The 17,852-nt window shown below is 55.4% G+C and overlaps 1 protein-coding gene across 2 annotated transcripts in view; it reads right to left on the bottom strand.

The window, feature by feature from the left end:
• LOC144730767 (uncharacterized) overlaps positions 1–17,852 on the bottom strand; it is a 56,440-nt gene that overhangs the window by 18,429 nt on the left and 20,159 nt on the right. For both annotated transcript variants that reach the window (XM_078611512.1, XM_078611513.1), the window contains 4 exons: positions 16,732–16,958; positions 16,062–16,132; positions 12,448–12,556; positions 10,271–10,401 (listed from right to left, as the gene is read on the bottom strand). In XM_078611512.1, coding sequence (XP_078467638.1) covers positions 10,271–10,401; positions 12,448–12,556; positions 16,062–16,132; positions 16,732–16,958 — 538 coding nt within the window. The remainder of the gene's footprint in view (positions 1–10,270; positions 10,402–12,447; positions 12,557–16,061; positions 16,133–16,731; positions 16,959–17,852) is intronic.

The raw sequence follows: 17,852 nt of genomic DNA, 5'->3' as shown, positions 1-17,852 counted from the left end.
CACACACCTGTGACCCACACACACACCTGTGACCCACACACACACCTGTGACCCACACACCCTCTGTATTCCACACACACACACCTGTGACCCACACACACACCTGTGACCCACACACACACCTGTGACCCACACACACACCTGTGACCCACACACACACCTGTGACCCACACACACACCTGTGACCCACACACACACCTGTGACCCACACACACACCTGTGACCCACACACACACCTGTGACCCACACACACACCTGTGACCCACACACCCTCTGTATTCCACACACACACACACACACCTGTGACCCACACACACCTGTGACCCACACACACACCTGTGACCCACACACCCTCTGTATTCCACACACACACACCTGTGACCCACACACACACCTGTGACCCACACACACACCTGTGACCCACACACACACCTGTGACCCACACACACACCGGTGACCCACACACACACCGGTGACCCACACACCCTCTGTATTCCACACACACACACACACCTGTGACCCACACACACCTGTGACCCACACACACACCTGTGACCCACACACCCTCTGTATTCCACACACACACACACACACCTGTGACCCACACACACACCTGTGACCCACACACCCTCTGTATTCCACACACACACACCTGTGACCCACACACACACCTGTGACCCACACACACCTGTGACCCACACACCCTCTGTATTCCACACACACACACCATCCCATCGTTATTCCAAACACACACGCGCCAACACACCTCCTCCCTCCGTGGCAGCGCCCACGCGCACCCACCCAACACCCCGTGCAGGGAGCTCCCCGCCAGCACGGCACAGACAAGGCCTTTAATAAAGGAGCTGTTTTCGGCTTAGGGAGGGCTGAGCCGGGATCTAATGAGGGCTCGCCATGCCGGCACGGCCACCGCCGCCGCCGCACAGCCCAGTAACGCTCACCTGCAAGGGAGGAGGTCTGGGCGCCTAATCGGGTAATTACCCCACGCGCGCAGGGTGTGCACACGCCCACACACACACCCACACACACACACACCCACACACCCACGTGCACACACACGTGCACCCACACGCTGCACACCGGCGCACACACACACACAAAACATACGCACATATGCGCGACTACACGCACTGCACACCGGCGCGTACTCGTGCACATGCATGACCACACACGCACAGCACTACGGCACGCACGCATGCACATTCACATGCACGACCACACACACTGCACACTGGCACACACTCACGCACACTACACACTGGCACACACTCACACACTTACATGGCCACACACACTGCACCCTGGCACACACACACTCACGACCACACACACTGCACACTGGCACACACTCACACACACTGGTGCACACACTTACATGGCCACACACACTGCACCCTGGCACACACACACACTCACGACCACACACACTGCACACTGGCACACACACACACTTACATGGCCACACACGCTGCACACTGGCACGCTCATGACACACACACACACACTGCACTGGCACGCGCACTCGCACACAAAGACATCCTGCCCACTCCGTTTTTAGGCCAAAAAGGACTGTAGGGGCAAGTGTTGTTTGTGAGTAGCACCAATCAAGGTTGGCACGGCACACGAGGGGGTGGATGGCCTGCATTACACCCAACCGCCTTTGTCTCCCCCACCGATGTTTGCACACTGTACCAGACACTCATTGGAAGGCGAGTCGACCTTGAGGAGGCCAGCCCAGGACCGGATCAGATAGTCGTGAACGGTGTTGGCCGTGAGCAGGAATCGAATTCGGGTTGCCGGGTTTGTAGCGCAGCGCGCTAACCGCTGCTACACTACCGCTCACACTCGTAAGTACATTTGCACACACGTGAACCCACACAACAACAACCGCCATTCGCCACTAAGTGGCGGTGACGTCACCACGACGCTTGTGCCAGGCCATGTGCACCTTGAGGCCACGTGAAGTGTCGAACGCCCGCTTGCAGGAGGTCACGGGGCAGACCCAGGTGCCACGGGTCGACTGACTGAGATGACTGACGCATGTACCCACAATGACACAGGTGCCTGCCCGAGACATTGGCTCCCTTCTGATCAGACGTGTTCTGTATGCCGATGGCTTGGTTATTGCCGCTCCCTCTGAGGACGAGTTGAAGAGTCCGATGCTGAACCTGGAACGTGCCACTAAGAGGTGGGGCCTTACCATCAGTCCCACAAAAAACAAACCACCTGCCTGGGTATTTCATGTCATCAAACGCTCCACGCCCTCAACTCCCCGTGAGTGATGGGGTGATTGTGGAGAGAGTGAAGGAGTCCCCATACCTGGGCAGTGTGTTCATGACCAGCTCTGTTTTGCCAGCGGAAGTCTAATTTTGGAACAGTCGAGCGGCATTATCTTTCCATCGGCTGCGTAACGCAGCGTGGAGATTACCTGGGTCTGTCGCTCCATACGAAGCTTCGGATCTTCTCGGCCACAGTTATACCCCTCCCTTCTCTACGCTTGTGAAATGTGGACCCCTTCACAGGAACATCTGCGTCAGTTTGAAACATTCAAGCTGTCCTATCTATGATCCATTACTGGATTTAACAAGGCTGTATTGCGCGAGGAGTTCACAGATCCTTTAAATATCTGGACACATTCTCAGCATTGAGCTCCTCCGGCAGGTAAGGCTGCATTGGCTGGATCATGTCACCCGCATGCCCAGCCACCGCATGCCCAAGCAGCTTTTGTTTGGCCGGATAGAGGGGGTTAAACGGGTGTGGCATGGGCGAGAAAAGAGATGGGCTGATGCAGTACAAGAGAATGTGGAGCTGAGTGGACTTGCCAATGAGGTATCAAAATCGGCCTCTACGGAGGAGACTCGTGAAGGACGCTACCGAGTAGTTGGAGGCAGTCGCCCTCCAGCAACAATGGAGGGTGGAGGAGCGACGCTCCCAACAATGAGTGGAGCACCAGTCGGCTAAAACGCAGCAAGTCGTCACAGCGGCGAGCCCAGGTGGCACATATGCCAGTCATCTCAGTCAGTCAACCCAAAACACCTGGGTCAAGTGGCCTCAAAGTGAACCTAGCCTGGGTCACGTGCTGTGGTGACATCACCGCTACTTAGTGGTGATCGGTTGTTGTTGGTGTTGTGTTCAGACATGCATTAGTGTGCGTCCGAGCGGTTAGCGCTGCGCTATGCTACGAACCCGCTTATCCGAGTTTGATTCCTGCTCACGGCCAACATTAGTGACGATTATTTGAACCGGTCTTGGGCCTCCCCTAGGTCGACTCCGCCTCAAATTAGTACTTGAGGCGGTGTAAACATCACCACCAGGGAGACAAAGGTGGCGGGGCGTGGTGCTGGCCACCACCCCTTCGTGTGCCGTGCTGGCCTTCATTAGGTGCTCGCTCAGAGCACTTGCCCTAACAATCTGCTAAAGGCTATATGGGAAATCTTTGTCTTTGTTTATGAACATGGGGAGCGGTAGTGTAGCTGTTAGTGCACTGCGCTCCAAAACCGGTGACCCGAGTCCGACTCCAGTGACAACTATCTGAACCAGCCTTGAATGAGTACCTGGTGCAATGTGTAAACATCAGCACTGGGGAGACAAAGGTGGCTGGGCATGGTGTTGGCCACCCACCCACACCCTGGTGTGCCTTTTCGGTACTTACTATCAGCACTTGTCCCAACAATTGTCGGCTATTCAGGAGACCTTTGTCTTTGTATGAAAGCATGATTTGGTGCATGTTGGGCGCTATGATTGTATGAGTGTGCGTGAGTACGTGCGTCTCTATATGAATGTGTACATCTTTGTTTTTTGTCTTTACCAATGCGTGCGTGCACCTGTGGTTATGTTTATCTACGTGACTTTACCGAAAGACCCAAAGAATATGGGCATATGTGTATGAATGTGTATATGTGTATGAATGTGTGGGTATATCTGTCTGAATGTGTATTTGTGTATGAATGGGTATTTGTGTATGAATGTGTGGATATATTTGTCTGAATGGGTATATGTGTATGAATGTGTGGGTACATCTGTCTGAATGGGTATATGTGTCTGAATGTGTGGGTATATCTGTCTGAATGTGTATATGTGTCTGAATGGGTATACGTGTATGAATGTGTATCCGGTGCATCTATCAGTCAGCCAACCCATGGCACCTGGGTCTGTCCCAAAGACCTCCAGTCAGCGAGTCTTCGACACGTCACGTGGTTCCAAGGTGCACCTGGCCTGGCACAGGCGCCGCGTTGATGTCACCGTCACTTAGTGGCGAACGGCAGGTATTGGTATGAATGTGTGTGTATGTCTGTATGAATGTGTGTGCGTCTGTACAAATGTGTGTGCGCGTCTGTACAAATGTGTGTGCGCGTCTGTACGAATGCGTGTATGTGTACGAAGGTATGAGCATGTGTCTCTTTGTCCCTATGTGTGTGTGTGTATGTCTGTATGGATGCACGTGTATGAAGGTGAGGAGCGATTATGTAGCGATGAGCCCGCTGCGCTAAGAACCTGCCGACCCGGGTTCGACTGCCGCCGATAGTCAACACCAGTGACCATTTTCTGAATCGGTCCTGGGTCTTCCCTTTGGTCGACTCAGCCTCAAATGAGTACCTGGTGCGGTGTGTAAACATCGCTACTCGGGAGACAAAGGCGGTGGGGAATAATGCTGGCCACCCACCCCTTCGTGTGCCGTGCCGGCCTTCATAGGTGCTCGCGAAGAATGCTGCTGGGTACTGGGAGGCAGCCGCCCTCCAGCAACAGCGGAGCACAGAGGAGTGACACTCACAACAGTGGAGGGCACGGGTCAGTCTCCCCAGTCAACCCGTAAAAGTCTGCTGAGGCTATACGGGGGATCTTTGTCTTTGTATGAAGGTATGAATGTTCGTGCGTGTCTTTGTCCCTGTGTGTGTGTGTGAGCGCGTGCACGCCGCGTGCGCCCCGGGGCGATGTGCGGTGCGCCTAGGTATGCACCGCGACGCACCGCTCGCTCGCTCTCCCCCACGCTCTCCCCGCGTTCTCCCCACAACAACGCGTGCCAGCGTGTGCACGCGCGCGTACACACACCACGGCGCGCACGCGTTGTTCAATGTCTGACAAACGGAAGGAAGTCCGAACAAAAGACAACAACACGCACGTGCGCGCGCACACACCAACACGTAAAACACACGACGCATCCGCGCTGCCGAGGTGCAGGAAACACAATGGCCGACCGTGAAGTGAGTGGGAATTGATAGCAGCCGGCTTAAACCTGAGCCACAGCGCCGTAGGCCCCAGGGCAGAGCCGTGAGCCTGCGTCCCCCAGCGCCACAGACAAAGATCCCCCCCCCCCCCCGTACGGCATCAATGGGCCGCCCGGGGGCAAGTGCCGTTGGAGAGTAGCACCTGCGGACGGCGCTCCGAAAGAAGGGGGCCCGCGGTGTGGCAGGAATCCACACTCGGCCACCTTTGTCTCCCCAATGCTGATGTGTACACACAGCACTAGGTAATCGTTTAAGGCTGAGCAGACCTAGAGGAGGGCCCAGCACCGGTTCAGATATTCGTCGCCACTTTTGGCCTTGAGTGGGAATTGAACTTGGGTCACTGGGATTCGTAGTGCAGTGTGTTAACCACTGCGCCACCGTTCCCCACAAGGAACATACTGACACTCACTCCACGAAGACAAAGATCCCCCGTATAGCCTCAACAAACCGTTGGGGCAAGTGCTGTGAGTAAGCACCTATGAAGACCTGCAGGGCACACGAGGGAATGGGTGGTGAGCACCACGCCCAGCCACCTTTATCTCCCCAGTGCTGATGTTTACACAAGCGATTTCCTGCTCGAATGAGCATTGAGGCAGTGCTCATATCCTGTAGCCCTGAGTCACCGATGGAAGTTCCACGTTCTTATGGAAGGAGCAAGTTTTTCGTAGAGAACACCTAAAAAGTGGTCCTAGTTTTTATTGACCCCAGGGGAAAGGTTAACGATGGGCCGATTTAACCCCCGACCAGGATTGGAGACTTGCAACCTTTCGATTGCGAGCTGCCTCCCTCCACCGCTGAGCACCCACCTAGCCGATGTTTACGCACCGCACCAAGTACTCGTTTATGGCTGAGTAGACCTAGGGGAGGCCCAGGACCTGTTAAGATATTCGCTGCTGTAATTGGCGGCGAGTCGAAATCAAACTCGGGTCACTGATGTTCGTAGCGCAGTGCTCTAACCACTGTGCCACCGCTCCCCACGTGTGTACACAAAGACAAAGATGCCCCGTATAGCGTGAACAGACTGTTGGGGCAAGTGCAGTTAGCGAGCAGCACCTATGAAGGCCGGCACGACACACGAGGGGGCACGGTGTCGTACACGTGTGGCGTGTACATGCACACACGTACAAACACGCGCGTGCGCACACATACACGCGCATGCACATATACACTGATACACACAAAACATACAACACACACACACACGCGCGTACGTACACAAACACATTAGCTCAAAACAAAAGTCCCTCGGGCTCACATATGCACGAATGCGCACACACAGACACGCACATTTACACTGGTACCCTCGCACATAAACAACACACGCACACAAACACATTATATCAAAACAATCCTTCGCGCGCACACACGCACGCGCGCACACACACGCGTACACACACACGTGCATACACACGCACACACAAGCACGCGCGCACACACGCGCACGCATACACGTGCATACACACGCACGCTCGCACACATGCTCGCGCACACACACGCGCACACACACACACGCGTGCGCACCCTCTGAAATCACACCTAAACCACAGGCCGCCACATAATGATTGAACCCCCCCCCCCGTCCCCCCCCCCCCCCGTCCCCCGTCCCCACACCCAGCGCTGCACCCCATCCTCTCTTCCCCGGGGCCCTGGCGCTCGTGTGTTTGGGTATGATTATGCGAGGGTATGTACTGTATGCAATACACCTGTACGTCTGTGTGTATATATGTGAATCAGTGTGTGTGTGCATCAGTGTGTGTGCATGTGTATCAGTGTGTGTGCATGTGTATCAGTGTGTGTGCATGTGTATCAGTGTGTGTGATCGTGATTGAGTGTGTGCGTGACAGTGTGTGCGAGTCCGTACCAGACTTCTGCAGTAGGGAGTGAGTGTGTATGTATGTGTGATTGTATGAGTAAGTATATGAATGTATGTGTGTAATTGATGGTCGAACTGTGTATGAGCGAGTTTATGTGTCAGTCGAGAAAGGTTGGGAGGTGTGGTGTGTATTTATGAGTGAGTGTACATGTGTCTGTGTGTGTCAGTACCAGGCTTTTGCAACAGGGAGTGTGTGCATGTATGTGTATGAGTGTAACCTTCATCAGCTAGCTGTGGGTTTGAATGGGGTCCTGGGTGTACACCCACCACCGGAGTGGAAGAATGGCAAGCGCATCTTACAGATGACAAGTCGATGGTCAGTGGGCAGATCAGCTCCACGGTAGATACTGGTGTCAAGGACATGGGCCCGCATCCGCTGTCCCATCACTATGTAGTCCAGGAGATATTCCTGCTTGGACCCGGCGTGCAGCCATGATGTTGTGTGGATGCGCCAATGCCGGAAGAGCGTATTGGTAATTACAAGCCCATGGGCGAAAATGTCATCATCGCTTGCAGCTGGGGTTGGCATCGTCCCCCACTCCTCCTGATGTCGAGGGGAAATGGGCGAGGTTTAGGACTGTGGCTCATGCAGCTGCAATGGCTGTTTTTGGTACACGGTCCAGACCTCCCCAGAGACCCTGGCTGACAGAGGAGGTGTTCAAGCTGGCTGAGAAAAAGCGACAGGCCCACTCAATGGCGACAGCATCCCACGTCGGAGAATGAGGAGGCTTACCGCAGCCTTCGCTCGTAGGTTCGGACAGCCGTGAGGCGCTGCAAGGATGGGTGGTGGTCGCGGGTTGCTGAGGAGATGGAGTCTGCCTCAATGGCCCGCAATCACAAATCGCTCTTTAATTCCATCAAAAAAGTAACCTGCAGCGCCACACCTATTACCATCATTAGGGTAAAGAACGGTGATCCAATCTCCAACCCCCAGGAACAGGTTTGCAGATTTGCTGAGCATTTCTGTGAGGTCCTGGGGAAGGGAAAATCCCTCAGCCAGGAAAACAACGTGGGACAAAGTGGGGATGACCCTGCCGAGGCTGCGGTGCCTCAAATATTGGAGGAAGAAGTAGTCACCCCCTGTGAGTGGCTGGCTGAGGTGCCATCTGTTGAGGAAGAACTAAAGGCGATCCAGAGTCTGAGACCAGGGAAGGCACCGGGCAGAGATGATCTCCCAAGCTAAATGCTGAGGGGTGGCATTTGTGCACAAACTGCCCTACATGACTTCATAGCAACGGTCTGGACCACTGGACGGGTTCCACAGGATTGGAAGGATGCCCTGGTGGTCCCCCTCTTTAAGAAGGGGGACCGCACAGACTGTGACAACTACAGGGGCATCTCACTCCTCAGTGTGCCGGGAAAGGTCCTGGCAAGGATTATTCAACATCGCCTTGCTAGGCACACTGAGGAGAGGCTTGCGGAGCCCCAATGCGGTTTCAGGAAAGGGCGGTCCTGCACAGATGCCATATTTTACGTCCGTCTACTACAGCAGAGGTGTAGGGAATTCCAACAGTACCTACATCTCTGTTTTATTGACCTGGTAAAAGGCCTATGATACCATCAGTAGGCCTGGGCTCTGGGTTGTTCTTCGTGCTTTCGGAGTCCCTGACCCTCTGCTCACGATCATTTAGGGACCTTCTTGATGGCGAGCGGGCCCGGGTAAAACTACGTGGCCGGGAGTCAGAGCCATTCCCTGTACACCTTGGGGTGCGACAGGGATGTCCCTCTTGCTCCCACCTTATTTAACATCTATTTTGACCACGTAGTTTGTGAAGCCTTCAATAGCTGTAATGGAGAAATTTCCATCTGGTACAGATACAATGGGAGGCTGATTGATGCCCGGGTGCGGTCAAGGGATGGCTCCCTATTGCTCAACCATGTTATGTATGCCGATGATCTGGTAATTGCTGCTCACTCAGAGGAGGAGCTGGAGGTGCTGCTGCTGAACCTGGAGCTTGCTACGAAGAGGTGGGGCCTTACCATCAGCCCCACCAAAACTAAGCACCTGCCTGGGTATTTTGTACCATCGGACACTCCACCCCCACAACTCTCAATTGGTGATGGGGCAGTTGTGGAGAGAGTGGAGAGTTACCCATACCTGGGCAGTGTGCTCATGACCGGCTCCGGTTTAACAGCAGAGCTCTCACTCAGAATCAGTCGAGCGGCATAATCTTTTCATTGGTTGCGTAACGCTGTGTGGAAGCTACCTGGTCTGTCGCTCCGCATTAAGCTTCAGGTCTTCACGGCCAGTCATTCCCTCCCTTCTCTACACTTGCGAAACGTGGACCCCCTAATGAAGCATCTTCGCCTTTTGGAAATATTGAGGCTGGCCTGCCTACGAACCATCCTGGGATTAACCAGGCTGGATTGTGTGAGGAGCTCACACATCCTTAAAAGATCTGGACAAGGTCCCATCGGTGAGCTGCTACGGCAGGCAAGGCTGCGTTGGCTGGGCCATGTAGCCCGCATGCCCAGTCACCGCATGCCTAAACAGCTTTTGTTCGGCCGGATGGAGGGGGCTAAACGGGCGTGGCACGGGCTAGAGAAGAGATGGAGTGATGTGGTAGAGGAGGATGTGGAGCTGAGTGGACTTGCCGATGACTGGTACCAACAGTGTCAAGATCGGCCTCTGTGGAGGAGGCTCGTGAAGGACGCTACTGGGCAGTTGGAGGCAGTCGCCCTCCAACAACAACAATGAGCGGAGCGCCGGGTGGCTAAAGCACAGCAAGTTGGCACAGTAGGGGGCACAGGTGGTGCATCAGCCAGTCATCTCTATCAGTCGACCCGTGGCATCTGGGTTTGCCCCGTGACCTCCTGCCAGTGGGCGTTTGACACTTCACGTGGCCTCAAGGTGCACACGGCCTGGCACAAGCGTCGTCATAACGTCACCGCCACTTAGTGGCGAATGGCGGTTGTTGCTGTGTTTATGAGTGAGTGTGCGTATGTGTGCGTGTGTGTCAGTAGCAAACTTGTGCAGCAGGGAGTGAGTGTGTGTATGTCTATATGTGTATGAGTGTGTTTATGAGCGAGTGTGCGTATGTGTGCGTGTGTGTCAGTAGCAAACTTGTGCAGCAGGGAGTGAGTGTGTGTATGTCTATACGTGTATGAGTGTGTTTATGAGCGAGTGTGCGTATGTGTGCGTGTGTGTCAGTACCAGCCTTGTGCAGCAGGGAGAAGTTGGGGGGCGGGTAGCCGTAGCTCACCGCCGCCACGCGTGTGATCTGCCCAAACTCCCCCCGCTCCTCGATGCGGCGCTGGATCAGCTGCAGGGCTGGGTCGAACCGCCTGGTACACACAAAGACAAAGATCCCCCGTATAGCCTTAACAGACTTTTGGGGCAAGTGCTGTTAGCGAGCACCTATGAAGGCCGGCACGGTGCGCACGAGGGGGAGTGCGCGGCGAGCACCACGCCCGGCCGCCTTTGTCTCCCCACACACACGCACACATACCGCCTTAGTCTCCGGAGCGCCAATGGTTTACGTACTGCGCCGGGTACTCATTTGAGGCTGAGTCGACCGAGGGGAGGCTCCGAAACCAGTTCAGATATTCGTTACCGATGTTGGTGGCCTTTGAGTGGGGATAGAACATGGGCCGTCACGTCCGCCAACTACCGTGCTACCGCTCCGCACTCATACGCAGACACTCACACATAAACATACACAAATCCCCACGTAGTGCTAAAGACTGTTGGGGCAAGTGCTGTTGGCGAGCACCTATGAAGGCCGTGAAGGTGCACGAGTGGGTGGTGTGGTAACAGTACCATGAACATGCCAGGTTTCCTTGGTCTCCACCGCGCAAATTCAAGGCTGGGTCGACCTCGGGGGGGAGGCTCACGAATCAGTCATCATTTTCCACTGACGTTAGCCATGGGCAGAAATCAAACTCAGGTGGCTGATAGCCAAGTGTGTGAACCGCACACACGCACACGCGCACACGCGCGCACGCGCACACGCGCACACACGCACACACGCACACGCGCACACACGCACACACGCACACACGCACACACGCACACACGCAGGTAAGCCCTGGACTTGTCTGTGTTGTGGCAGAGTACGTGTGTGTGTGTTGTGGTAGGGTGTGTGTTGTGATGGAGTGTGTGTTGTGATATGATGTGTGTTGTGATATGATGTGTGTTGTGATATGGTGTGTGTTGTGATATATGGTGTGTGTTGTGGAGGTGTCTGTGTATTTGTTATGGCGGAATGTGTGTGTTGTGTCGGGGTGTGTGTTGTGGCTGGGGTCACAATGAGCTCACCTGCCTCCGTGTGATCACGGGGCGAGAGCCGCGGTGGATAATCCCACCGCGCTCCCACTTGTCACTTCTTAAACACACATTTCCTGGGATTTACACTAATGCCCCACACCCCACAATCGGTCCACACCCCGTCTCGCACACCCCGTCTAACGCACCCCGACTCACAACCCACATCCGTCTCGCACACCCCACACTCTCATCTCACTGCGTGTCCCCAAAACTTTGTGTTTCGCCGTGCCTCCCCGTGCCTCGCCGCGCCTCCACGTGCCTTCCCGTGCGTCCCCGTGTCTCTGTGTAATTTCCCACGTGTCCCTGCGCATGCCAGTGTCCCCTCACGTGTCTCCGCACCACCCGTGCCTCTCTCGCCTCTGTGCATTCCAGTCTCTGCCCAGGTCTCCTCGTGTGTCCCTACGTGTCTGTAAGCCTTCCAAGGCCTCCTTGTGTGTCCCCACGCGTGCCACGTCTCCACCTGCTCCCCCCCCCCCCCGCGTGACCCCGTTTCTCCCCTCCCCCATGTCCAGACAGGTGTGTTGCGAGTCGTCAGAAACTTATGAAATTACCCTTAAGTAGGAGTCATTATAAGGGGGGCTCAGTGGTATGGGGGGGGGGGGGTCGCCCCACCCTCGTGCGGTTTCAACGACGGTCACAACCACATGCAACAAACCCCATTCACATCACACACAAACACTCGGATCGTACCACACGGCCACACACAACCACATGCTACAACAAAGACAACCACGATCACTCGCATCACACGGCGCATTACGACACACAGGCATAATCGCACACAGCCATTCACAACCAGAACCACTCACAGCCACGCAAGACCACAACCACACGCAACCGCTCACGACTGCTCACAACCACAAGCAACCACGCAGGGGCACGTGGAGAGACGCACCGAGTGGTGCAAGCGGCACGTCACGGGCCAAGGTCTATCCACTGCTGGACACGTCACGAGCCCGATACTTGAAAAACTGTGGTGGCTGCACACGAGAAGAGACGTAGCAGCCCGCCCACATCCCCCCATGCCCCCCCCCCCGCTAGCCACCACAGCCCCCCCCCAGCACCTGTAGAAGCCGCAGAGCAGTGGTTTGCCGGCGGAGATCGCCTCCTGGAAGCACGCGTCGCTCGCCTCCTGGCTCTCCCCCAGCAGGTGCTCGCACAGCACGCCCTTGCCTACACAGGGGGGTACACACAAGGATCAAAGACAAAGATCCCCCGCGTAGCCTTAACAGACTGTCAGGGCAAGTGCCGTTAGCGAGCACCTACGTAGACCGGCACGGCACACGAGGGGGTGGGTGGCCAGCACTACGCCCGGCCGCCTTTGTCTCCCCAGTGGCGATGTTTACACACCGCACCAGGTACTCATTTGAGGCCGAGTCGACCTACGTGAGGGTCAGGACCGGTTCAGATAATCGTTACTGGTGGGGGCTGCGAGCGGGAATCTAAATCAGTTTTCTGGTTTCATAGTGCAACGTGCTAACCGCTAGACTACCGCTCCCCACAGGTACACACACCTGACACACATACCAGTACACACACACACCTGTACACAGGTACACGAAGGCCTGGTCTCCACCGCAGTGGTCCAAGGGGGCCCCCTGCCGGCCGGGATGAGCGACGCGCGAGATGACGGCGATTCTGACCCCCCAGACTCACGCTCACCACTACTCGGTGCTAAAACCTCACTCACTCTCATCCCGTCCCGACGGGCCTGTCCCGTCGGCCCCCTCCCGTCCGTCCAGTTGGCCCCATCCTATCGGCCCCATTCCACTCACCCCGTCCAGCTCGCCCCATCCCAGTAGCACCGTCCCATCTACAAGGACTCTCGTTAATTCTCTAGTTTGCACAGCGCTTTAGCACGAGACGAGGTGGGTGCGCGTGCGTGTGACAGTAGGAGTGTGTGCGAGGGGGTACGGGTGTGTGTGCGTGAGAAGGGATACGTGTGTGTGTAAGAGTGTGTGTGTGTGTGAGAGTGAGGGTGCGTGTGTGTGAGAATGTAGGTGTATGCAACCATAAGCACGCTGTTCAGGCATCGGCGCATCTACACATCCGGGATGCTGGACTGCTCTTTCTGGAATATTTTTTTGCTGTTTTTTCCTAGATTTTCTGTTTGCACATAGTCACATTAAGATGTTTTCTTGTTCATATTTTTGTCTTTTGTTTGTTGCGGTTGCACCCGATTCAAGAGCCGAATGGCTCACAGGGCTATACCAAATAAATGAAACTGATCTGCCTACTGACCATCGGCTTGTCCTCTGCAAGATGCGCCTGCTAATCCTCCACTGCGGTGGTGGGCATCCACCTAGGAGGAAGCCATTCTAAAGCCTGGTCTCGGCGAGCTGATGAAAGTTGCAAGAGAGAATTTCATCACCGCGTGCAGCTGGGGTTGTTATCGTCCAACCGCCCTCCTCCTGATGCCGAGGGGAAATCGGTGAGGGTTCAGGACTGTGGCTCGTGCAGCTGTAATGGCTGCATTTGGTACGCGCTGCAGACCGATTATAATTATAGGGTTTTTTCTTGGGTTAGATTGCGTAAATATCAATGTGTCGTTCAACCCGCCACCACCCGACACAGCCAACGAGTAAGGTTTGTCCCGTAAACAGAACGTGGCCAATTCGTGACTAGTACAGCGCACCGGTGTGTTGGAGAGAAAATCCACAACATTTACAATCCGAGTACGACGTTTTCGCCAGTAATTAGAACTAGCTTCATCAGGCGACAGCCAGACACCCTTGCTAACAGAGGTGTTCGAAATGGTAAAGAGAAAGCCTCGCTTGCCGTGCCACACCTACCACCATTATGAAGGGAAACAATGGTGATCCAATCCCCGACCCCTAGGAATTGGTCTGCAGGTGTGCCGAGCATTTCTGTGAAGTCTTGGGATAGGGGAAATCCCCTTAAGCCCAGAAAACATCACGGGGAAAAGTGTGGATAACTCTGCCGGTGCTGTCGTGCCTCAAATACTGGAAGAAGTTGTCACCCCCTGTGAGGGGCTGGCAGAAGTGCCATCTGTTGAGGAAGTACGAAAGGAGATCCAGAGTCTGAGACCAAAAAAAGCACCGGGCAGAGATGATCTCCTCAGTGAACTACTGAGGGAAGCTAGATTCTGTGTGTAGACTGCCCTATATGACATCATCACAACTGTCTGGACCACAGAAAGAAGTCTGCAGCATTGGAATGATGCCCTGGTGATCCCCCTCATTAAGAAGTGGGGTCCGTACCGATTTAAACAACTGCAGGGGCATCTCCCTCCCGGCACGCCGTGGTTACAGCAGAGGCATATGGAATTTCAACCGGACCTATATCTCTGCTTTATTGACCTGCTTGAGGCCTATGATACCATCAATAGGCCAGGGTTCTGGGTTGTTCTTTGTGCTTTCGTGGTCCCTGACCCTCTGCTCACAAACATTATGGACCGTCATGATTGTGGGCAAGCCCAGGTAAAGCTGTGTGGCTGGGAGTCAGAACCATTCCCTGTTCACCTCGGGGTGCGACAGGGATATCTTCTGGCTCTCACATTATAGTAGTTCGAGAAGCTTTTCCGTGGCTCTACCAGAGAAATTTCTATCTGGTACAGATACAATGGGAGGCTGATCAATACCTGGGTGTGGTCCAGGGATGGCTCTCTATTGGTCAACCATTTTATATGTGCTGATAATCTGGTGATTGCTGCTCACTCAAAGAAGGAGTTGGATGTGCTGCTGCTGAACCTGGAGTGCATGGATATTTTATGTCATCCAACACTCCACCCCCTCAACTTCCCATGAGTGATGGGGGAGTAGTGGGGCAGTTGTGGAGAGAGTGGAGAGATTTCCATACCTGGGCAGTGTGCTTATGACCAGCTCCGGTTTGGAAGCAGAGAATCAGCCGAGCGGCATTATCTCTTCATCAGCTGTGGAACTCTGTGTGGGAGTTAGCTGGCCTTTGAAGCTTCGGGTCTTCTCGGCCAGTTATACCCTCCCTTCTCTATGCTTGTAAAACATGGAAGCCCTGGAATGGAACATTACTGCCAGGTTCACAACATGCAAGCTGGCCTGCCTACAATCCATCCTGGATTGTGCGAGCTCACACATCCTTGAAAGATCTGGACACAGTCCCATCAGTAAGGGCAGGCGAGGTTGTGTTGGCTGGGTCATGTAGCCCGCATAGCCACCACGTGCCCAATCAGCTTCTGTTTGATCGACATGTAATAGAGGGGGCTAAATGTGCACGGCACGGGCTAGAGAAGAGATGGAGTGATGTGGTACAGGAGCATGTGGAGCTGAGTGGACTTGCCGATGACTGGTATCAGCGGTGTCAAGATTGGCCTCTGTGGAGGAGGAGGCTCATGAAGGACGCTACTGGACAGTTGGAGGCAGTCGCCCCCAACAACAGCGGCGGCCTGAGGAGCAATGCTCACAACGTGTGGAGCGCAGGGCGGCTAAAACGAGGAAAGTTGGCACAGTAAAGAGCACAGGTGGTGCATCTGCCAGTCATCCAAGTCAGTCAACCCATGGCACCTGTGTCTGTCCCATGACTTCCTGCCGGCGAGCCTTTGCACGTAACGTGGCCTTCAGAGTGCACAAGTGCCGCGGTGATGTTAATGCCACTTGGTGGCGAATGATGGCGGCTGTTGTTATTGTACGAGAGAGGGCGTGTGTGTGTGAGAGAGCGAGGGTGCGTGTACGTGTGTACGTACCCTGCCGTAACGCCACGAGCACAAGCTCTGTAGCGTCGGGCGGCTGCGCGCAAACCACCACACCACTCACCCTGCACAGAAAACGAAAAAAATTCCCCCATACAGCTGTTAACATTCTGTTGGGGGCAAGTGTTGCTCACGAGCACATATGAAGGCCGGCACAGCACACGGGGGGGTGGGTGGCCAGCACCACTCCCGGCCGCCTTTGTCTCCTTGGTGGCGATGTTTAAACACCGCTGAGTTAACCTAGGGCAGGCCCAGGACCAGTTCAGATAATCGTCACTGGTGTTGGCCATGTAGCGGGAATCGAACTCGGGTAGGCGGGTTCGTCGTGCAAAGCACGAACCCCTACCCTGCCGCTCTCCAGTAACACACACACACGTGCCTCCTCTCACACGTGCCTCCTCTCACGCACACACGCGCCTCCTCTTGCACACACCCGTATCCCCCACGCGCGCGCGCACAGACACGCACGTCATTTTATTTTAACCGAAACCTTGCATCCAATAAAAAAATCTTCCAGCAGTTCGCAAGTTTCACGTATTTTGCCCATCCCTCACAATGGTCCCCCCCACCCCCCTTCACTTCCTCCGTGCTCCCCTCCCCGTTACCCCCCCCCGCCCCCTCTCCCGCACCACCCCCCGCCGCCGCCGCGTCACCGCTGCGTCACCGCTGGTCGTTGAGGGCGATGTCGGCGTCGTGCGCGTGCATGAGGCGTGTGCGCGCCAGGAAGGGCTGCTCCAGCGCCCCCTCCAGCAGGCCGGGCTGCTGGGCCAGCACGTAGAGCACGCGGCACAGGCCCAGCGCGTCCGCCTCCTGCAGGGCCCCCAGCAGCGCGATGCTGCCCGGGCTGGCGCCCAGCACCGCCAGGCCCTGGGCCCCGCCGCCGCTCAGCAGCTGGGAGCGCGGCGGGGAAAGAAGGGGGGGGGGATGAGGGTGTGCGTGAGAGTGGGTGTGTGCGCGTGTGTGTGTTTGGGGAGCATTAGTGTAGCGGTCAGCGCGATGCGCTATGAACCTGGCGACCCGGGTTCGATTCCCGCTCACGGCCAACACCCAGTGACGATTATTTGAACCGATCCTGGGCCTCCCCTAGGTCGACTCAGCCTTAAATGAGTACCTGGTGCGGTGTGTAAACATCACCACTGGGGAGACAAAGGCGGTCGGGCGTGGTAGCTGGCCACCCGCCCCCTCGTGTACCATTCCAGCCTTCATAAGAGCTCGCTAACAGCACTTGCCCCTGCAGTCTGTTAAGGCTATACAGGGGATATTTGTCTTTGTGTAGGATATCACTTGCCATACCAAATGCCGTACCGATGCGAGACCGTGATGATACCACTACGATACCAACACAATACCACACGATACCACCGCCAAACCAATACCAACCATACCAATGCCATACCAACAAAAAAACCTGAAATATTATTACCACTTTTAAGAGTGTTTACGAAGGATGGGTCCTGCCAAGTGTTTACAGCAGGGGGCGATATTGTCATCCTACTTGAGCGATTTGCAGGTTTCGAATGCTTTGGCCGATCGCAGTTTCCACTGCGCGTGTGGGTTTAGCCATGGGAGGAGGACACCGGAGAGCCAGGGAGGGAACCCATGCGGACAAAAACTCCTCGCGGGAAGGCGCCCGAGTCAGGAATCGAACCCGGGCGCTCCCCGCTACGAGGCGCGAGTCCGAGCCACGACGCCACCGCTCTGCCACTCACCACGTGGGGACCCGGCTGTCTCTCGAGGCCGGAGCGACGGCGAGAGTGGAGAGAGCGTCTCCACCTGCCTCGATAC

Source organism: Lampetra planeri, chromosome 36 (assembly GCF_965212315.1).
Source record: "Lampetra planeri chromosome 36, kcLamPlan1.2.h2, whole genome shotgun sequence".
Taxonomy (NCBI): domain Eukaryota; kingdom Metazoa; phylum Chordata; class Hyperoartia; order Petromyzontiformes; family Petromyzontidae; genus Lampetra; species Lampetra planeri.
Note: the sequence above shows the minus strand (reverse complement) of the source record. Positions and strands in the feature narration are given on the sequence as shown.